Source organism: Patiria miniata, unplaced genomic scaffold, assembly GCF_015706575.1.
Source record: "Patiria miniata isolate m_02_andy unplaced genomic scaffold, ASM1570657v1 HiC_scaffold_16, whole genome shotgun sequence".
In the NCBI taxonomy this organism is placed as follows: Eukaryota; Metazoa; Echinodermata; class Asteroidea; order Valvatida; family Asterinidae; genus Patiria; species Patiria miniata.
This window is the reverse complement of record NW_024037054.1, coordinates 1,967,020-1,989,695: the sequence shown is the minus strand read 5'-3', so window position 1 is coordinate 1,989,695 and position 22,676 is coordinate 1,967,020. Positions and strand designations below refer to the sequence as shown.

At 39.0% G+C, this 22,676-nt stretch overlaps 1 protein-coding gene across 3 annotated transcripts in view; it reads right to left on the bottom strand.

The window, feature by feature from the left end:
- Positions 1-22,676, bottom strand: part of LOC119722640 (dnaJ homolog subfamily C member 13-like) — a 65,067-nt gene extending 42,391 nt beyond the window's left edge. For all 3 annotated transcript variants that reach the window (XM_038192859.1, XM_038192860.1, XM_038192862.1), the window contains exons 1-20: positions 22,555-22,676; positions 19,498-19,581; positions 16,353-16,428; positions 15,311-15,457; positions 14,759-14,803; positions 12,778-12,924; positions 11,975-12,028; positions 11,685-11,827; positions 10,892-11,051; positions 10,493-10,584; positions 9,468-9,634; positions 8,740-8,819; positions 7,828-7,894; positions 6,901-7,006; positions 5,901-6,000; positions 5,301-5,408; positions 4,445-4,600; positions 2,456-2,512; positions 1,628-1,749; positions 90-165 (exon numbers count right to left, since the gene is read on the bottom strand). In XM_038192859.1, the coding sequence (XP_038048787.1) occupies positions 90-165; positions 1,628-1,749; positions 2,456-2,512; positions 4,445-4,600; positions 5,301-5,408; positions 5,901-6,000; positions 6,901-7,006; positions 7,828-7,894; positions 8,740-8,819; positions 9,468-9,634; positions 10,493-10,584; positions 10,892-11,051; positions 11,685-11,827; positions 11,975-12,028; positions 12,778-12,924; positions 14,759-14,803; positions 15,311-15,457; positions 16,353-16,428; positions 19,498-19,571 (1,977 nt within the window). In that variant the 5' untranslated portion in view covers positions 19,572-19,581; positions 22,555-22,676. The remainder of the gene's footprint in view (positions 1-89; positions 166-1,627; positions 1,750-2,455; positions 2,513-4,444; positions 4,601-5,300; positions 5,409-5,900; positions 6,001-6,900; positions 7,007-7,827; positions 7,895-8,739; positions 8,820-9,467; positions 9,635-10,492; positions 10,585-10,891; positions 11,052-11,684; positions 11,828-11,974; positions 12,029-12,777; positions 12,925-14,758; positions 14,804-15,310; positions 15,458-16,352; positions 16,429-19,497; positions 19,582-22,554) is intronic.

Here is a 22,676-nt window from a genome sequence, read left to right as displayed (position 1 = left end):
ATAACTTCACTTCAGATTGACAACTACAACTTGACAATTATTTTTATAGAAATCTTTTCATCATACATTGTATGTATCAACAATCTTACCAGACTGCGTTTTAGGAGTCCTAGTGCTGTTGGGTTGCCGGTTACCCACAATGCAACAAGATGTCGACTCAACTGTCTATAAAAGTAAGTAACAAAACAAAACAGACCAAAACCTTCAAATTCTATTCCTTAATACCTCAGACAGTTGATAAAACACTGACTGGCTGGTCTTAAACACTTTTCCAGTGTCACGTGGAATGTGGACTCCTATGAAATCTGGTTCCTTTTACCATTTTATTGGTTGAACGTTCACAATCTTCACTTAGGCATGCGCAACACTACCAATGAGTCCGTATTTTGTAGAGTCCTAAATTCACACTACACCAGCACCCCCGCACTCCAATCTCCATATAAGGAGATTTTTAGTGCTACTTGCGAGAGGCACAGACCATAAACATCGCTAGAGGGTGTTTAAAAAAAACATGAAGTAAACGTGTTAAACAAAATCGTTGGAAATTTAAAATGTTTGACTTGCTTTGACTTTTTGACCAAATGATATTTATGAATGGAAACAAATATGTTGGGCTCGGGCCATTATCAGCATGTAGGCCCCAAGCCAGTTTTAAAAGTACTTGTTTAAAACCGGCCAAGCACATGTTTATTCCCTTATTCATAAATACCTAAGACAGTTTACGCATTCCTATTGGTCGAGAGCCCGTCACGTGGCCGGTCTTAAACGGATGATAAAGACATGGCTAGCTGGTCTTAAACACTTTTCCAGTGTCACAATAAAATGTGGACTCCTAAAAATCCAGTGCCTCTTATCGTTTCATTGGTTGAACGTTCACAATCCTCACGTAGGCATGCGCAACACTACCAGGGAGTCAGAATTTTATAGTTCTAAATTCAATACACAACGCGCCAGGTGCGTTCTGCGCGACATCCCGCAGAACATGCTACGCGCGCGTCAATCTCCATAAAAGGGTTGTTTACATCTTACTCGCCAGCTGAACACTCCATTATTTTGCAAGAGGGATGTTTCAAAAAGCATAAAGTGAATTTGTTGAACAAAATCGGGATGTTTTGAACGAATTATATGATTTTTTCTTACCGAAAAGGTATTTATGAATGGGAATAAATATGTGCTCCGTCGGTATTTATCACTCTGTTTAAGACCGCTTAGAGTCTGGGTGCTGATAATTACCCTCGCCTCCGGCTCGGGTAATTATCAGCACCCAGACTCAGTGGTCTTAAACAGAGTGATAAAAACCTCCAGAGCACACATTTATTCCCTTATTAAAAGGAGACTGCATAGTACAGCAAATCACATACACATTGAGGTACTTAGCAAATATAACTTACAAAGGGCAAATACTACAATAAGTAGCCGAGTAATGTGTGATTCATCCTTGGCTTAGTTTGGGGACTCTTCTTTTCGATATATTCAGCCCAATGCTGGAATTGTATTTTACACAAGTTTGTGAGAAATTAATTTTTCAGGGTCATGAATGTTGCAAGTGAAATATTGCTATCATCATGAAATGCTGTGTTTTCACAGGAATAAATCAGCCTGCACACAAACATTTGTTGACACAGACCTGTTTGTCAGCATGCGTGTGTCTGTACTAGATGTGAACATTGCAACATGTAAGTGTCTTGGAAGGGCGCCCTCTGCCAGGGCAAGCTCCTGCATCTTAGCTGCAATTTCGGCATCTCCTTCCTAAAAACACAAATAAGCATTTTTTTTTTTAAATATAAGACAAGTGTTGCTGATGAATAACTAAGTTCATTCACACTGTGACTAATGAAAGGTCCAATGTCATGGTTCTGCTGACCATACACAAAGAATCACCAAACTCTGCATGAATGGTAACTATATTTCATGGGTAGGCAAGGAATTGTAGCTTGTGTGCATGACTAAGGATTCTGCGCTTACGGAGTTAGCGCAAAATGTCTTTGCTAGCTCTACATGTATAAGCACAGAACGGTGACCATAAGTGCAGACTTCTGTGCTAAGCAGAGCTATGACATTGGGCCTAGGCGGGAACATTCAAGGAACCATTTCAAACAATTCTGGCAAGTGGGTGATAAATTGTGTAGGTCATTAGTGTCTCGGCAGTTTTGTATCCAATTGCCCCATCCCCATCCAATATATGCATCTGGAAGTTGACTGCCGATGTGTACTCATTACAACATTGGCTCAGTATGGTCCTGAAAACTATTGATGCAGTTTACTCTGTAGTGTATCTCAGTATTATTAAAGGTTATTTGCATTCCTTTGCCATCAAGCCACAAAAGTGAGAGAGGACAAAAACAATTTGCACAATATATCACGTGTAAGGCAAGGAGGAAAGTGGTCAACAGCCATACATTCACACTTGTTCAGGTAACATGATACAACCACAGTACTCCATGATAAGCCCTACCTCAATGATTGCCTTCATGACCAGACCAGCTCCTTTCACCACGGTCATGGACGGATGCTGGAAAAAAGTCAAAGGAAAAAATAAAATTAAAAAAGACATAAGAAATCAGCATATAATATGGGCAATTCCATGGTAACTTGTGTTACAATTAACAGGGGTCTTCTTTCAACTCAGTGCTGTTATTCTATAAAGTCAAAGCATTCAGGTGGATTTTTCTCACAGAAGATCCCTTTAAGTTAAGTGACTATAAACTACAAAAAAGCTAACAAAAATGTTGGTTTTGCAATGCATTTTTTATTGGTAACTCCCGTCATAAGAAAAGGACATGGCAAAAATGTAAATACCCTGTATTTGAAAGCTTCCTTATTCTGTGCTTTGATGGAAACATCATTTTAGTGCCCTTAGGCCAAAAAAAAAGTCTCCGGTTTCTGGTATGGAGCTTGCCCCAAAAGTGGTGCGGCAACGCCCTTTTTTTTTTTTTACCAAACTTTTTTTTCTCTTCAAATGTCGGCTGATGTTGCAGATGACGCTTCAATCCCTTTAAAACTCTCAAAATATCCTTCAGAGTGCAGCCTGAGGTGACCTCAGTAAGGCCATAAGGCTTGAGAAGTATATTGAGCTAATTAAAAGCATTTACAGGTTCCAGATACACAACCATCTGCTCCGTCAGTCTGGCTTCCAGACGCACAATTACAAAATTACAACACTATCTGCAAATGGTGCCCGACTAAAGTTAGTGCAAAATATATGGGAGCCCAGAGAGGCCACATAAAGCTTATACTTGATCGTAACCCCATCTAAAAACACGTTAAAATTGTGCAGCAGCAGGATTCCAGTCACACCAGTGAGTTTGGCGGTCTTGAGACATCATCTTACATTGAAAAAAAAACTTTCTAATTTGGCCGACGCGCATGGCTACAGCGACGTGCGCGCATACCAGAAACTGGAGACTTTTTTTTTGGCCTTACATCATTAGGGTGTAAGTAATATGCTACCATTTCAATTAGTTAAAAAAACTGTCACAAAATCTCTAGAGGGATATATTTCAGAAACTCGCGTTATGGTAACTCGCGTTACAGTTTGTCGGCCCATCTTTGGTACAAGTTAATTAAAGCATATGAGAAACAAAAATCAAACAAAAAAACTCTTTTCACATAAAATACAAGTGATCCGCTGATCGCATGTGTCGCCTTTTTCCGCTGTCAATCCCCGTTTCTATTGTTTGTAAACAACGACCTCAAATGACCTCTAGATGACCTTTGACCTCCAATTTCAGAAGACTTGTGATGAACCCCCACCCAAGGATCACTCCAGCCAAGTTACATTTAAAATCCATCAAATTCCGTAGACAAAGAAACATTTGAAGCTTATTTGAACATGACCTCTAATGACCCCTACATGACCTTTGATCTCAGTAATCCGATGAAGAATTGTGTCTTCCCACCCATGAGTCGCTGCATCCAAGTTACATCAAAATCCATGAAAGCATGTAGAAGATAATACTTTTAAAAAATCAACCTAAACTTTAACATACATACGGGGCTAAGGTCATACAGTCATATGGGTCTACGGATCTACGGTCATACAGAATTTAGGACTGGTTAGAGTCTCCCAAAACTTTGTTTAGGCGACACAATAAGCCTCTTCTGCCTTAACCCTAACCTTCCCAACTCCATCAAAATCCACCCCCCCCCCCCCATTCGGGGGGATTTGGGCAAACAAGCCATGTGTACCAAGTCCATCAAAATCCACCAGCACCAGTGGTAAATTTCAATGGATTTGGTCCTGAAGCATTACCTGAAGTAGAGTGAATGATGGATTTTGACAGACTTTGATACCACATTTGAGGTTGTGATGCTTGCAGTTTTGAAGACTTCATACTTTTTTTAATTTTTCAGCCATGTCCACATTCTCATGGAATTGTCTACATGTATATTCATCCACTTAAATAGTAACTATGTTATGAATATGCAAAATGAGGTTGAATACCTGAAATAACCTAAAGAGCACTCTTCCTTGTTCAGCCACCAGCTCAAGCAAGGAGTCAAAGAGGGTACCGTCTGTGGTCTCACTGTAGGGAGCACACAGGGCAAAGGTCAGGAAGTCCAGCAGGGAAGTGATGACCAATGCACCAGTCCCACGGTTCTGAAATAAGACAGACAACGGGCAATTAAGACAAACATGATCTGATATAACATAGGATCAGCTGGAATTTTGTCATTGTATTCAAAGGAATAATAAGACACTAATAAAGTGGTGCATTCTGATTGCTCAACATGCAGGCAGACTACAGAAAATGACTAGATCCACTGCTGCTTTCCAATTGTCTTTTTGATATTTTCCATTGAGTTTTGAAATAGCCACAGGCGGTAAATGGCACCAAGGCCCAAAAACTTGGTGCTACTGTTCCTCCCTCCCCGAGGGGTTACAAAAGTCATACACCATATCACAAGAAACATCTGTTTTGCAATCAAAATGACTTACTGAAAAGGTGCTCACAAGTTTAAGAAAACTTTGTAAACCTATGTTTTTCATCTCTCCGACGCAAATTCCATCTTATACAAATATTTGCTGTGTTACCCGCTGCTACATCAGACTTGAACCGGCCAGCGGACCATGGCAAGCTCAGTGCATGATCGAGAGAGAAGACGTCTGTACTAGTAAGCAGGATAAGTGGGTATATAAAAAATAGCTTGACGAAGTGCAATACCTATAATACCCGCAATACCTGATATAAAATTTGCAAACCTACTCAAGGTTTTGCACCATGCCAACAAAATGTCAAGGATAGCCAGATTGTCTGTGGAACCATGCAGTATTTTGACAGACTCCTTTCATAACCTACCACATGTAAGTTGAAGAGTTCCAGTAGACTGGATAGGAACTTCTTGGAGGAGAGAAGAGACGACTTGTTGAGCTGTTCCTGTCTCAGGTCGTAATCATCATGCATGGGCTTCAACGAAATATAACCACCAATATGTTCCATTTATATCTCAGCTACTTCATGTAAAAGCACATGAACGTTAAATTCAACACTGACATTTTAGTATTTACCTACATTTCTGACCAAATTTGTAGACTTGGGGAGGGATATCAGGATCAAGGTACAGTCTACTGTACTGAAAAAGCCTGTTGACTCAAGGTCGAAAGACATATTTGTCTCTTTGAACCTACATCTATAATGGTACTGACAACAGGTTACAATGGTTTGAACTAAGGACCTAAATTTCATTTGGTATTGTTTTAGTCTGTGGTTTATAGTAGGGTGCAGTCATGTGTTTAATGCTCATTATAAGTGACATCTCGAGGCATTTGCAATATGCAGCGGCATCAAGGAAGCAATGCACTAACGTGTCAATCACAAGACATGTTATGGTACACGCAAGATAGCTTGATTAGAACAGAAACTAGTGAGATGTTCTATGTATCTACAGCGCTATCCTACCTGCATCAAGGCACACAGCATATCAATGGCTGCATGGATCACAAAATCATCTTGTCTCTTCAAGATTTTGATGATCTTTAACCCAACTCGCTCACGGAACCTTGCAAAAGAAAACAAACAATAAAAATTGTTCCTACAGTGTTTCGTGATTATCTATTTGGGCTAAAAGTTTATGTATTGCAAAACAAGGTTATGTGTGAACTCAATTATTGTAATCAAGGATTATCAAATTCAAATTTGTTGAAAAAATTGCCTTAAATAAATAATAAGTTGTATTCTGAAGTTATAACAAAAACCTCAATGACTATTCAAGTATTCAAGTGTTACCTCCACACTATACAGCCTTCATTGGAAAAAAAGCTCCTTATTCATGTAAAGCCCGCTGCACACCTTTCCGATTTTACCGATTCACCGGTTCACCCTGTTCACTGGTTCAATGGATCACCGGTACAGTTGTTTTGACCGTTGCGAAGACCACAATTTTAACCCGCACACATGATTCCATTCTTTAATCGGTTACATGATGATCAGTCACATGATGACAAAATGGCAGCCGTCAATTCGGAATCATGTGACTTCCTTCGTGAATCTGATTGGTTAACATAAATATTGCGTTCAGTGAAATCGGAGTGTTGCCCGCACACCTTTCCAGTGACATCGCATCCGGTGAAATCACGTGTTGGATATCATCCAGTCACCTGGTGTACAGTCAGATAGGTCAGATTTTTCAGGGCACACCCCCGTCCAATGGTCCGATGATCCGGTGAACCGGTAAAATCAGAAAGGTGTGCAGCAGGCTTCATTGCTAACAATTGTTTTCAACCTCCCAGTACCATAGCAATTTCCATAAAAGCTGCTGAATCTACACCCAACACGTTCATTACACGAGCCAGCGATCTCAGGTTTCAAGGTGAATGGATTAACATTGAACGAGACCAAAAAAGGCAAAAATTACAACACAATCTAGTACATGTAGTCATGCGTATTTTGGACAACTCACTTTGGTAATGAGGTGAAGGCCATGAAGCCAGCCTTAGAGGCCACTAATCTCCGTAACGCTTGGAAAATGCCTTCTAACTCCTTCGCAGGCATTGCTACTGGGTCATCTGTGCAATTAAAAGAATTGATAACAGAATTCCTGAAGAACAAATGAATTTGTGTAAGTTACAAGGTAATTACATATTGATTTAATTTTAATTCATAAATACCTGAGACAGTTTACCCATTCCTACTGGTCAAGAGCCTGTCACATGGGTGGTTTAAATGGTTGATAAAACACCAATTGGTTTAAACATTTTTTTCCAGTGTCACATGAATGAAATCTGGTCCCTTTTACCCTTGTATTGGTTGAACATTCACAGTCTTTACTTAGGCATACGCAATACTACCAATGAGTTCGTATTTCATAGTCCTAAATTCACACTACACCAGCACCGCTGCATTCTGCGCCACATCGGGCAGTACGCGCCACACGTCATGCGCATACCAATCTCCATATAAGGAGATTTTTAGTACTACCCGCGTGAGGCACATACCATAAACATAGCTACCGGTAGAGGGTGTTTCACACAACATGAAGTGAAATTGTTGAACAAAATTAGTGGAAATTTATAATTTTGACTTATTTTGACTTTTTGAGCGAAAGGCATTTATGAACAGGAATACATATGTGCTTGGCACGTATTAAACAAGTGCGCTCAGGCCATTATCAGTGTCCAGTCTCAAACCGCTTTTAAACGTGCTTGTTTTAAACCGGCCAAGCACATATTTATTTCCTTATTAAAATTTTAAAAATGAAACTAGAAATGGAATGTGTGGGCACTGAAATGCTGAAACCAAAGCTTTACCACTAGGCATCTGAATAAATTCTTTACATTTGGTGAAGACTACATAGACTACAAAATGAGAAAAGACCCTTAGATTTTACCATCTCTGGCCAGGATGGCTGTGATTGCTCCCCTGATCAACTTCTCTTTGTTCTCTGCAAAGAAACTCTGGAAACAACAAAAATCAAAGTTTCAACCACAAGGACATAGCTGCCCCTAGCATTACGCTATGTGACATAGCAAGTCAAATGGTACCGAGCACAGACCATGACCAATTTTTCAAGAGACACCACCCCCTCCCCTCAAAAAAAAGGGGAGGGGGGGAAAAGGGAAAACAATTTCCTTTTTGAACAATTAAGTATTCAATTATTCGAAACTGTGTTTGACCGAATATTCAAGTATTCGAAACTCGCTGATCAAGTTCCGCACACGCCAGCTGCAGCTGTGTGCTGCGCCGGTCAAAAGTTGCACGCAAGTACGCTGGTTAAAGTTTGCATGTATGCTTGCATGCAGCCATTGATATTATGGGCCACTTGAGTGCTTTGCAGTCATTGTTTTATAACTGTCAATGGATTTCATCCGCTCAAGGGATGGGAACAATGAACCGCTGATGACAAAAAAGCTGCCATTGACAAAATGTGGCATCTGGTAGTGCAGGTTTTTTTTAACCAAACAATATCGAGTGATGTTGCCACAATACCGCAAACACCGACAGACTCGGTATGGAATTCACTTTGGGGAGACATTGGCGAGGTTTAGGTTACTTATTTTAAAATTTTATTTGTTCAGAGTGGAAACATCCGAAAGGGAGGTGGAGAAAGTGATTCTATGTTTGCAAGGGACATAGATAAGTTCCGCAGTGCATTTTTCTATACCGTTAACTATCATTGTTTTTATGAATATTTGAACCGGCAGAAAGTTATTCAAATATTCGGATGATGATCAATTATTCAAATATTCCAATATTCGGTATTTCGGGACAGCCCTAGATTCTTGCCAAGATTGCTACTTACATCTTGTGTAACGGCATGGAGTAGGCCACTATATGACACATTGTTGTTGAACCTCATTACAGCCAAGTTGAAGTCATTGTCTAGGGATTCAAACAGATATTAATTTGAGGACACACAAAAAGTTTCAAGCAGGGACAGAACAAATTGACATAAAACATTTTGTGCAAGTTATTGAAAAATGCATGTAGTTAACCCTGAATACCATGATAACCAAAAAGAAGCAGCTTCCATCAAGAACTCTGATGATTACCAATGTTGAACTCATCTGCAAGGTTCATCGTGTTCATTGTCAATCAATCACAGGTTAACTCATGGTGCTTAATCCAATTTTTCTCAAGATTATTTTTATTATTAAACAATTCAATATTAAAACTAAGGTATGTGTTTTTTTAAAGGCAATATACATTTGTTTTTGATGTAATTTTCAGAAATGGATGGATATGGGGGTAAGTATTTTATAACAAATAATGTTACTTTGACTTGTTTGAAGTTTTGTGTTCATAGATGCTGGACAAATCAAGAAAAAATGCTGTTCTAGTAGTCTGGTTCCCTGACCCTACTTCAGACGAAACAGAGCAATTTATAGACGTCAGAGAATTGTCAGGTCAGGGAACCAGACTGGCCAGCTGGCACCTATTCATGGATGTGTAACAGATTGCAAACAAAATGCGGACTAACTAAAGTTGGTAAATTGGGGGCACAGTGAAATCCTTGGTTTCACGACTTACTTGGAGGTTGAGCCAGGAAGCGTAAGCAATGAGCTTCAACCTCCTCCTCTACAGGAACAAACAAAGGGTCCTGCCTCTGCCCACGATTAGTCATGACTAGCTTGACACAGACGTCTCGATTACCACTGGCACGGACACCATCTAGCACACTGGCTATCAGATTATCCCTGATAAACAAACAAAACAAATGGTTTAAACAAAATGAATCATTCATTCAATTTCACAATAAACAGATTGGTTGATGGTGATGTACTGGGGTGATCAATTTGGATATAGGCCTAAAGAGCTCACTTGATGTTGTTTCATATATTTCAAAATGTTTGTGTTAAGAACTGCCTTTGAGTTAATGCGGAGTGTTGAATTTTAGAGGATTAAGGGATGTTCCCTGCAAGGATAGCAAATGTAAAGGTTAATCAATTTAGCAACAAATAGGCAACTCTGTAAACTTCAAGCAAGCAACGCCATCTCAATGCAGATACTTGGACAAGTATTTAAAGAACAATCTTTATTGGGTGGAGACATCTTTTAGTTTAATTAAGGTAATTTTCATGTTACCAAAGTAAATTTTTGTTCTGCCACACATTAAGTGTAATATTGAACAATTTTTATTTCTGGTACAGTCTCAGTGACAGTGGTAGTCAGTCATATTGTCATAAATAGCTGACATATCCATACACAGAAACCCAATTGAACTCAACAGCAATTTTATTGACTTTTAGAAAATTATTTCTGTATTCCTGTACTGATTTCCCAAAATGGAATAACACAAAAAACAACTTGAGAGGGTTTGGTTGCCAACTACCTTAGTATCAGGGTTTACAGAAGTACATCTGGACTCTACAGATAGCAATTGGGCTGAAACAATCATCCTTGAGCACTGCTTGCAGTAACCAGGGATTCCGTGGACGAAAACAACCCAGATATTTTCATGTCAATTATATAACACAGCATAATGCCTCAGATTAGATAGACTTGGCCCAAGTTGAGTGCTGCACTTGGTCTGTGCAGTATGCATACATTTTTACCTGTCAGTGGATGTGTACTTGGTCACTGTGCCTTTCACTGATTCTAGATGGAATTCCTGGGGATTCTCCATGCTCCGCACAATGGCAAATACCTGTCCAAGAGTAAGACGCATAACTACATCACTTTTTAGTTAATGCATTTTGTAGGATTCATTATTTTCAATTTCTTTCAACTATCAGATTTAAAGGCCAAAGAAAAATGCAAAATCCGCCTTATAATAATTTCATCAGATAACGTAACTGTACTTCCTGTAGGGTTTCGGTTCAATATAGATTTATTTCACAAAGCAAAAAAGCTGTCCCAAAAATTTTGAAAATAACAAGAAATTCCCTCATTTAGAATTGGAATTCCAGACACTGTCCTCAATCAAACTGTTTGGCCAGTGTACATGTACTTACGTTGCAGAGTGGTTTGACTGTAACCACACTATAGCTAGCAGGGTCTCGCTCCACGATACATGTCTCTGTTAGGCACAACACCCTCTTGGCTGGCTCTTCATGGCGACTGGACCACTTCTGAACGTTGAACTCAGCTAATGATGTCAGGCTCTCATCATTACTACAATGTGCAAGATAACCAAGATAACCCAAATCAATCCCGGCAAAATATGGGAACACATAGAAATAGTGCTCTCTTGTCCTTTGATAACGGGTCATTCTGTGTCAAATCACCCGATGGGTTAAACCCCACCCCCTGCAAATTTGTTTATATTTGTTCATACAAGGTCACATGATCTGCAAGGTCAATTCAAGGTCAAAATCAAGGGAAAAAAGGTCATCACACTTCAAACTGCTCTGACATGAACAAATTTGTATTCCTTATTATGTTACCTTTCCAACGAAACAAAGATTAACAAATTTTGCCCTCAGGTTATGTAGATACGGTCACTGAAACTTGGTCACCATGCCGTTTTTTGGCCAAAATTGCAAAAATATGACACGCGGTAGCGAAAAAAAACGTTAGTCCGATGGTGCTAAAAATTTAAGCTTTTTCAGCCTAAATTAACCCATACACTAAACATGAAGCAATTTGAAGGGCATGGGGTTTAAAATTTCAATTTTTGGAGTGAAGTGACACGGAATGACCCTTAACAGTAAATTTCTTCTTTGGTGAAAGTAATGCATTTTGACTGCCGAGGTAGTAGTCATGTTCATCAAAGGCCACAAAAAACCACAAGCAGGCAGTCCTTACCTGTACTTGCCCATCTTGTTGATGATGCTCTGGTCCAAGGTCATGGTTTCTTTCCTCTTTCTGATTGTCACACCCACATAGGTACTAGCGTACTCCATGGCTTTCTTTAAAAGCTCATCTCTCCGATCACAAGCGAATATATGCTGCACAAAATAAACAAACAAAAACTAGTAATAAAGTAAAGGGAAGTATGTTTATGGGTCAATAAAGGGACTCTATCTTAAAATACCAATGCAGTGATATGTGTATTTGTCTGAGAGAAAATGAAGCATCTTTTTAATACAACTTACTAGTCTGCCGAAGCCCCCATGAATCACAGCAAAGCCTCCTGGGTAACCAGTAACCTATAACAACAATTTCAAGATGAAAAGACAATGCAAGATCAGAAAACCAGTGTCCATCACAAACAAAACATTCAAATGCTATGACAAAAATAATTTTTTAAGCCCAAAACAAAGTCTCTGGTTTTTGGTATGGAGTTTGCACCGAAAGTGGTGCGGCGACACAAGATGTTTTTGCCCATACTTTTTTCTTCTTCAAATGTCGGCTGATTTTGCAGATAACACTTCGATCCCCTTAAAACTCTGAAAAATATCCTTCAGGGTGGAGCTTGAGGTGACCTCAGTAACATTTGATAGGCGCATTACTTTTAAATGCAGGAGTTGAATGCAGTTAGTTGACCCATGGTAAGGCTGCACACATGGCAAAGGTGGCAAGTATTATGCATTTGTATTACTTCTTATTTTATAAACTACTACTTTTTCTGCTTTATAATTTCCATCATGGGTGCATGAAGTTACAACAAAATTCAATCAGCTCTTCATTCCTTACTCCTTAGAACTATTCAGTGCACCTTACTGAATGAAACAAAAAACAACGTTCACAAGAATGAAGCCTACTGAATGAAAAAAAAAATGTTCTGTTTGAAGTTTGGAGGGAGGGTAGCGTTGTACAGCTCATAAAGATTGGACACAAATCGACTTGGTTTAAAAAAAATAAATAATAATAATCAAAAGAGTTGGGTGTCATGCAAAAACTGTACAGTCCTTTTTGATAGACTTGTTTGCTGGATAATATGAACAGCGTTTCGTACCTCTGTAAATGCATCAATGTCTCTGTAGTAGTAGGAACACAAGACTTTGTTGTTGGAAGGGTTGATCTGATCTATTCCGCAGGCGTTGATTTCCAGTATGACCTGCCTGCGTGAATCTGACCAGTGCTGCTTGTATGCATTGAATCGCTGCAAAGAGACAATAAGGTTATCAATGATCTCATGTCTTCACATCAGGGCTCAATCTCATGACTCTAGGTTATCAATGATCTCATGTCTTCACATCAGGGCTCAATCTCATAACTCTAGGTTATCAATGATCTCATGTCTTCACATCAGGGCTCAATCTCATAACTCTAGGTTATCAATGATCTCATGTCTTCACATCAGGGCTCAATCTCATAACTCTAGGTTATCAATGATCTCATGTCTTCACATCAGGGCTCAATCTCATAACTCTAGGTTATCAATGATCTCATGTCTTCACATCAGGGCTCAATCTCATAACTCTAGGTTATCAATGATCTCATGTCTTCACATCAGGGCTCAATCTCATAACTCTAGGTTATCAATGATCTCATGTCTTCACATCAGGGCTCAATCTCATGACTCTAGGTTATCAATGATCTCATGTCTTCACATCAGGGCTCAATCTCATAACTCTAGGTTATCAATGATCTCATGTCTTCACATCAGGGCTCAATCTCATGACTCTAGGTTATCAATGATCTCATGTCTTCACATCAGGGCTCAATCTCATAACTCTAGGTTATCAATGATCTCATGTCTTCACATCAGGGCTCAATCTCATAACTCTAGGTTATCAATGATCTCATGTCTTCACATCAGGGCTCAATCTCATAACTCTAGGTTATCAATGATCTCATGTCTTCACATCAGGGCTCAATCTCATAACTCTAGGTTATCAATGATCTCATGTCTTCACATCAGGGCTCAATCTCATAACTCTAGGTTATCAATGATCTCATGTCTTCACATCAGGGCTCAATCTCATAACTCTAGGTTATCAATGATCTCATGTCTTCACATCAGGGCTCAATCTCATAACTCTAGGTTATCAATGATCTCATGTCTTCACATCAGGGCTCAATCTCATGACTCTTCTACATTGTAACCACTGAAATCTGTGCTATCATGACAAAGTAGCTTTGTCCCATAGTTATGATGTAGTCAATATCTGTCATCTTTGATTGTTCTAAATGAGATACAGCAATATCAAATAACATCAGTACTTTTATGGCAAAGAGTAACTACTCAATGTTATATAACCGACATACAGATCCTTGTCATTTGATTGGTGGAACTCACATCACGTGACATTCCTTAATGCTCCCATTCACACCGCGGCTCAAAAAGTACTATCCGCCCATGGGGAATGGGAAATACTATTGAACAGTTAGGATCATTCTTGTTCCATGACGCGGTATTTGTGTGCAAATGCATGCTGGTGTGCGCGTTCAGCGTTGCGCTTAGCGCGTATTGTTCCAAAGAGCCAGCGCTACAGCGTTGGGTTCAAACATTTTCGTGAAGGTGGTTTGGAAAAGAGAAATACATTTTCCTCCAGTTTTGTATTGAAATAAAAGTTCAAATATATCAAATGACAAGGATCTATATGTCAGTTATATAAAACAAATATTGAGTGGCTATAAATTGTGAAATGGGAGAAATATTGTCGCTCGGTAAAATCTGGACTTTTCCAGTTCACTCGGCTTCTTCTCGTGAAATGGAAAAGTCCAGATTTTACCTTGCGATAATATTCCTCCCATTCCACGCTGAGCCACTCAGTATTTGTATAATATTTAACAATGCCCATACAGACAATAAAAAGTAAAGACAGACGCAAGACTTCTCAAGTGTACTTTAACACAGATGTGTCTTATTTTTTTCGCTTTTCTATCTTTGTAATGTTATGCATTACAAAGAACAAATGATTTTCAAACATACTTCTCATAAAAAACAAAACAAATAATTGAAAATAGAAAACTCTTTTGGTAACACTTACCGGCTCATCGTACTTATTCCCACCCGCGAAATCCTTCCGGAATTTCTGAGATAAGAGAAAAAAGAAAACCAGTTCTCACATGTGCACAGAACTTGATCACAAATTACAACTACATATACTTCATTTTGTGTGGCAATGAAATTTCAGCATGACAAGACCTCCTTTTGCATTTTTCTTTTTACATTTAACACAGATAAGAACAGAAGACAACCAATCTAGTCAATGTTATATTAAAAAAAAACCAAGAAAAAAAAACATTGTTATAAAGAGTGAAAAGGAGAGATTTCAAAGCGTTATTTCATTTGGATAGGGTCCGTTACTGCAAGCCCTGTTAGACATAACCGGCTTCCAATTTCATGCAGCAGGAAAAAATCACCTGAAATCCAATTATAACAAATATACATCACATGACATTTTAGCTTATAATTTTTGTCAATCGTTTTGATCATTCATTCATTTGTTTGTCTCTTGTTTTTATTCTAAGCCTAACCTTTTCGGTGCTCCGCAAATTTCAGTGCATATGAGCTGAATGGAACAAGAGTTATAACTTACTAATGCTTCTGTGAGAACGTCAGGTCGGTGATCCGTGGAAAACCTCATGGATTCCGTCTTCTTCCCTTTTCTGATGTTGATGACAAACTCATTGATGGTTTGAGATTTGGAGTTGGGAGCGATACCAAAGAAATCTGCATACGCCCACTGCAGAAAAAGAAAGTCAAACTAGTCATGCATTCTTTCGATTTTTTGGTACAAGTAGTGTCATTTGACAATTTGTATCATTTGTCTGTCATTTCCTTTCCATGTACATGTAATGTGTGTGTTGTAAGCAAATCTTTCTTGCATTTTTTTCTACTATGTTAAGCTGAACAAAGAGAGTCAGGTTTTCTTTATCAATGAAAAATAGGCTGGGTGGGCATGTACAATCTTTTGTTGGGGTTTTTTTTTGGGGGGGGGGGGCCCTTGTTTGGAGTGATGGTCAATGTTTCATTCTTTTTTAGCACTAGGTTCGTTCAGTATTAGATCATTTGATCACACATTATGAGGCTGTTCTCAGCAACCTCCTGGAAAAACATGCCCCCCTTCTATCACGTTTGATAACATGTCGCCCAAATGCACCTTTGGTATAACAATGAACTGAGTAAAGTCTCAGGTGCCTAGAGCGTCATTGGCCATCATCGAAACTTGAGGTCCATCACCAGATATTGAGAACTGAGAGTCATGAAATTGAATAAGGCAAGGAACACAGTGTCAAAAAATGATGTTGTGATCAATTGACAACTGTGTAGCGATGCGTGACTGCAATTACATGACACTCATAGGGATTGAGGCTAACCAAACATTTTCAAAATTGACCTCGAGGTTTTGTAGTTATTTCAAAACTGGTCAGACGGACTTTTTTGGGGGACATACTGTATAAGAACTGTTTATTATTATTATCATTATTAATTATTATTATATTTTCTTCTTTTGAGAAAGATTCTGATAAAATCAAAATGTCGCTCTCACATTTACAATTGGCTCAGTTATGAAATCAATTATATAGATCTGTGTGGCCCCTCCTAAGTGTTGGATAGAGTACAGTGCTGGTTCTTACCTGGTTTGTTACTTCCAGTGTGTTGGGATTGTAAGTTGTTATGCCTTTGTCCCCGACAGAGAACACACGCTTGTATCTTTGGTCAAATAAAAGACAATCAAGTTAAAAAGAAGATTTAACATGTTTGAAAACGGTTAAAGACAATAAAGTTGGAATGAAGAATTAACCTGTTTCAGAACGGTTACGTTGTACATAAGTTACTACAGGGTTACCACAATGCAGCGGTTGGCTTTATGATATCTGTCCTGTAATTGTGCAGTGCTTTTTAGTTATATCCCAAGATGTTTTTGATCCTCAGATCCCACATGGGATGAATCTAAATGACAATGAGATCACTTTGAGGTTATGTACACAAGACATGGCAGACAAAGAGTATTTTGGTTCTAGACAGGTGCATGCAATACTGTAGTCACATACACAAAAAACAGTTAAAAACTTTTTTTTTAAACAGTCACACTGAAAGTTTTGTTGAAGCATGCATTCTTAATTCTGAGAGGAACCAGTTGTCAAGTTAAAACAACTGGTTTTTCTCTGAACCACACCTCTCTAAAGATATATTATTTACATGGTTTTAGCACAAACCTTCCAACCTCTATTAACCCTTACCCTACTAGACCCTCCAACGCATGCCAATATGTGCCTCAAGAAAATCTCCTATGTTTTTTGCATGGCCCTCCAATATCTGCCATGTCATTTCAAGGGTAACTGGACAGGCCTTCCAATACATGCCACAGAGAACAATGAGAGTCCTCTGATAACAATCAAGTGCCCCCAGCTGGTCAGTATCAGGCACCCTCCAGGGCCTCCAACTCCTGCCAATTGGAGCCTTCACTGCTACATCAAAGTATCCTCCAATAAACTGCAGCTGGAGGGCATTGGCATAACCAACTGACATGCAGTAAACTACCCTCAGAGAGTAAGGGTTAATAGAACAACTCCCGGCAGCTTCGGATAAAACACCTTTGAAATATACCATTCCTTGCACTTCATTAGGAAAACACTAGTAGTTTAGTTGTGTAAATGCGCACGTTATAGCAACCTATTTTCAGCAGAAAAGCTCAACCATCCTTGGGTTGCTCTTTAAGTGAAATTAAAAATCTCAAGATTTGATTTACGGACTGACTTGAAAGACTGGTTTCCACTCCCATAAAATAAAGGGACTGGTAGCTATCTCACATATGAAGCTTTTGATTAGACAACATTTGCGCGTGCTTGGAAAGACATTTTTATTTTTGGAGATGATGTTTACATAAACAAATATCCAGTTGCCACATGGTACAGAAAAAAACCCAGGTAAATGCAGTTACAGATTGCGTGGCATCAACAACCCCACGTGAAGAAGTAATCTGCATGGACCAATTAATTGTGAGCGCAAGCCAGAAACAGTACATGTAGATATGAAAACGGGCTATGTGTGCCTGCTAGTACTACCACTATAAAATGTACACGATTCCCTCTGCACACACCCAAGGCATTAAAATCTCTGAAACAATGCAGCAGTCAAGGAGGTAAGCATGACCAAACATTCCCTACCCTGTGTCTGTATCATACGCAAGGGACTGAGAGAATCCCCAAGACTCGTTGCATTGTGGGAATGCCAATATGCTAATTGTAATTAGCATACACCAGGCAGAACTCCTCCCTGTGTAGGGCTAAGCATCAGAACCGAGTACCCGAGTACCCGAGTACCCGACCGTTAAAGGGAATATACATCATTTGCTTTTGCTGTAATTTTCAGAAATGGATGGAATTGGGGGGTTGGAAATATATAGCAAATATAGTTACACTGACTTTTTGAGGTTTTGGGTTCGAAAATGCTATAAAAACCAAGAAAAACAATCATTTTCCTGTAGTCTGGTTCCCTGACTCCATATAAGAAGAAACAGAGCAGTTTACATACATTGGGGAATTGTAAGGTCAGGGAACCAGTCTAGCTGGCTTGTACCCGTTCATAGGTGTGTAATCGATTGCAAACAAGTGCGATGGTCAATTGGGGCCAGTATTTGAAAAAAAGCCAGTTTTTTTCCAACGCTGGTCGGCCGACCAGCGTTGGAAATTGATACAAAAATACCACTTTTCTTGAAAATGACAGTATACCAGGTGCCATGACTTTACAGGATGCTTTACACTCTCATTCACTTACAGTCCAGCAAGGAATTTCAAAATGATTTGGTAGTTTTATTTTTTTGATGTATGCAAATGTTGTATTTTCCCTTTAATGTCAGGAACCGGTTCCAGATAATGGAACTCGTAAGTACTCGTAACCAACTTTACAAATTACTTAGTATTATTAAACTTCTCAGTCAATGAAAACGAAATGTTTCGAAAGTCAGTGGGAACATTTCAAAAATTAAAAAACAGGTTACATGGGAAAATCAAAACCAATTTCACGTTTTATGATGATTGTGAGAGTTGCAGTTTTCACCACATAGCTAAATAGCTCACTGTTTACACCCTATCTAGCCGTATTGCCGCACCGATGTGGTAGTATTATCATGCAGACCTTTATGAAAAATCTGAACAGCAACTTCCCAGATTTGAATGTTCGGCTTGGGTTTCTTTGACGGGTACCCGGGTACCTGTATTTTTTTCAAAAGGGTACCGTGTTCCTGTACTACCCGTAAATGCACACCCCTATCCCCGTGTATGGTTGCGGAGAGGTCATTCTCTATCTGTGCTTCTAGATTGTGGAATGATCTCCAATCAACCATCAGACTGGCTCCTAGCTAGCCCACAAGCATTCCAATATCTCCCCAAAACACACCTGTTTGCTTGATCTTGCTATTTATCCCTTTTAGTGTAATTGTTTGCATTTGTTATTTTTTTGTAATCTTTTTGTAAAGTGCATTGATCAATACTTTGGAACTGCGTTATATAAGCACTGGTATTAATATTATTATTATTATTATTACTATTACTTTTTCCTATTATTATGTTAATTCCATGGGGCAGTACCAGTCCCTACACTCGAAGTCAGAGTCAAGTATTTAGGAACAGGAAATCAGTCCAACTGAATTGACTGAAGCAGTCTATGTAATTAAGCAACCTCTCGTCTGGAGCAAGCTGGTCTCATTTCAAGTACATCAGCGAACACTCGGAAGTGTGAAAATATAGTTCAGCTTTTGAGCCATAAATCCAAACTTACTTTCCTCTCCACGAGTGTTTTGTTGTGTAGTAACTTGCTGTGTCTTTGTTCTCCCTCATTACTACCGACGCCATTATGTAACCTCTGGAATTATAAACAATACAAGAAAATCTCAACAACAAAAACCTTCAAACTAAGTTACTGCAGTGCACTTTGATTTGAAGTTCTATTAAAATATGTATGGCATTAACAATTCCATGATTGAAAGAAGAAATCATAAAAGGCTCACCACAGTTTGATGTTTCTAATTTTTCAATATCCTAAAATATCTTAAAACTGAACCCAAAAAGATATCGGCACAGTGTGACATTTGGATTTGTCAGATTTAAAATGGTTCTTGTATTTATGCCCCATACATCGTACCTACAAATTTCTTACAAAAAGATACCCTTTTTTAAGACATTGTTTGAAAGTTGTGACGTCATGAGATCAAACATGTTCCCTTCCTTGAGCATGTGCATCCAGATGGTTGGAGCTCTGTTGAGCGCAATTTTGACATCACGCAAATGTTAAATATGAGTGAGCAGATTTCAGGTGAGCATTACAATTAAATTATATTGAAAGAAGCAGCATCCGGATTCTACATTCTTTCACTGTTCCTGTCCTTTAATGGTGTATGCAGGACAACTTTGGAAAGTTGAGAAGTCACAAATTTTAATATTTACACACGCACATTTAAATTTGCAAACTTTGCATGATATGTGCGCAATAACTCCACCAGACTTTCTACCAGACAACTGCGTTTGCAATAACTTATTATTTCCCATCAATTAAACATCACAAACATTTCAACTGTTATCACATTAATTAACCAGAATTAAGAGCTCATTTTGCACTTTTCACAGTAAGTTTAAGGTGTGAATTCAAAGGGACAGAATAGTCAGAGAAACACAAACTCTAAAATGCCTGTTTTAACATACATTATCAAGGCCGATATGCCCAACTGAACCGCACCGCACGATCAGCAAATGAGCGTTTTGTTTTACTCTGCGCAAACAGTGCAGCGCATGCATGTCTCCACTGCAAATGATTAGTGTGACTCTTTTTTTAAACTGTCGTGACGCGCTTAAGTTGTTACGTTCTATACTTGCGTGTTGCATTTACAGTACAGTGTACTGTAAATTCAATCCATCTAATTTCGTTATGTTGTACAAACACGCACATGAATTCAAAATGTCTGCGCCCAGGATGGCTTCAAAGCATCTCCGCGCGCAAGAATGAAGACTTAGCGCTCTAGTAATTTAATATAGCTCTATGCCAATACCTCACCTCAGGATGCAGTAGAGAAATGGTGGTGCTTAGGTAACCTACAGTTCAGAGTAACAGACAAATTCCCATTCAAACCCAAGAGCTACACAGTTCACTCGTTGACAAGTTAAGTTCCAATCGTTCGAATACGGAAGCAGTGACATCATTACCAATGGGCCTGGCACTGATGTGATACCAAACAAGTGGCCCACAATTTTTGAGGGAAATTTGGGGGTAACTTAACGATGACAACGACAAAACGCAACATGAAAATAAAGATGGCAATCACCGCGCGATGTACCGTGAACGCGCACAGCACACTGACTGGCAAGGCACCAACCATACACCGCTTAGAAAAATTGTCATTTCTACCCTAAGAAACTGTTAAAATTAACGGAAAGAATGTTGCAACCTGACACTGTTTTTTTCTTCATATATCGTCTTAATGAAGGTCATTGCAAAAATGATGATAAGACATAAATCTGGGACTGAGAAACATTTCCAATTTTGTTAGGAATTACTTAGAAAATATTCTTGACTCTCCATAGACTTTGCACAAAAACACTGAAGTAGCGTCAGGTTGCAACATTCTTTCCAAAATTACAAAAAAGGTGTCATTATAATTGAGAGAAGTCTGCTTTAGGTTGAAAAGGTCATTATTGAGCAATAAAAGACACCCTCGACTCTAATTTGATCGAAACTAAATGCTTAACATGGGCCCTACATAGCTGAAGTTACCTCAGCCCTATATTTTTCATTGGGTTGTCATATAGGGCTGGAGGGAATCTTCAACATGGTACTAGCAGATACAAAAATTGAATTCGAAATGTGCCATTCGTGTAATTTCGTGTTGGAATTTAAGATACGCTAACGTGTGCAGATGAACCTGGAAATTACACGGAAGCAGACGTCTGAAAAAGGGAGGGACTCATTTTCTATCGCTTAAAAGAGGGTGAGTGTGCTTCTAAGTTCTAGGGACTAAGTGTTGAAGTACAAAGTCTGGTGAAAATAAAAACTTGATAATTTAATAATGTTCTACATTTTCGGGTACACATTTCAAGTGTGGCGATCGTGTAGTGTAGGGCTGGGAACAGAATCCACTTAAAAATGATTACACCGACCAAACTAGTTGGCGACATTCTCAATAAACAGGTATGGGGAATGTTATAGATAGAGGGCATGGTTTAGATTTTTGAGGGAAATTTGGGGGTAAAATGACAATGACAGCGCGGCGACAACACACAACCCAAAAATAAAGATGGCGATCACTACGTGATGTACTGCGAGTGCGCACGGCGTGCTGAATCGCAAGGCACAAACTTCGCAGGAAAATTGTGAATTCTACCACAAGTAGCTGTTCAAAATTGCAAAATGGGTGTCATTGCAATTGAAAAAAGTCTGCTTTTGATTGTAAAGGTAATTTTTTAGCAATAAAAAAACATTTTTGACTCTAATCTAATTTGTTCAACAAAACAAAAGTCAAAACAGGGGCCCTACACTACACGATCGCCCCAAGTGTGGCCTTTATTTACGGAGGTAGTCCAGTAAATTGGCCACATTTAGGGGGCTATCCTGAGTAGAGTTGTCTCAACGGTCGAGTTGTCTGACACCCCATTTACCCCCCTTCCTTTGCGGGATGCTGCACGGACAAATGGATAGGACAAGTGCCAGTGCACGACGGTCGAGACAATAAACATGATAAACTATTTCCGGCAATGTTTTACAATGGAAGCATAAAACCTCAGTCTGAAATTACAAGTTAAAATTAAAATTCATATGTCATGTTATCTATCGTACAGCATGCAATACCTGGCAGTTATTTATTTGGCCGAGCAGTCATGTAAAACAAACTGTGTCTCGTGATTATTACACACTGCCAAGGTACAACAAGGTGGCCGCCATCTTGTCTAGTAAAGGATGTTCGAAAGTGC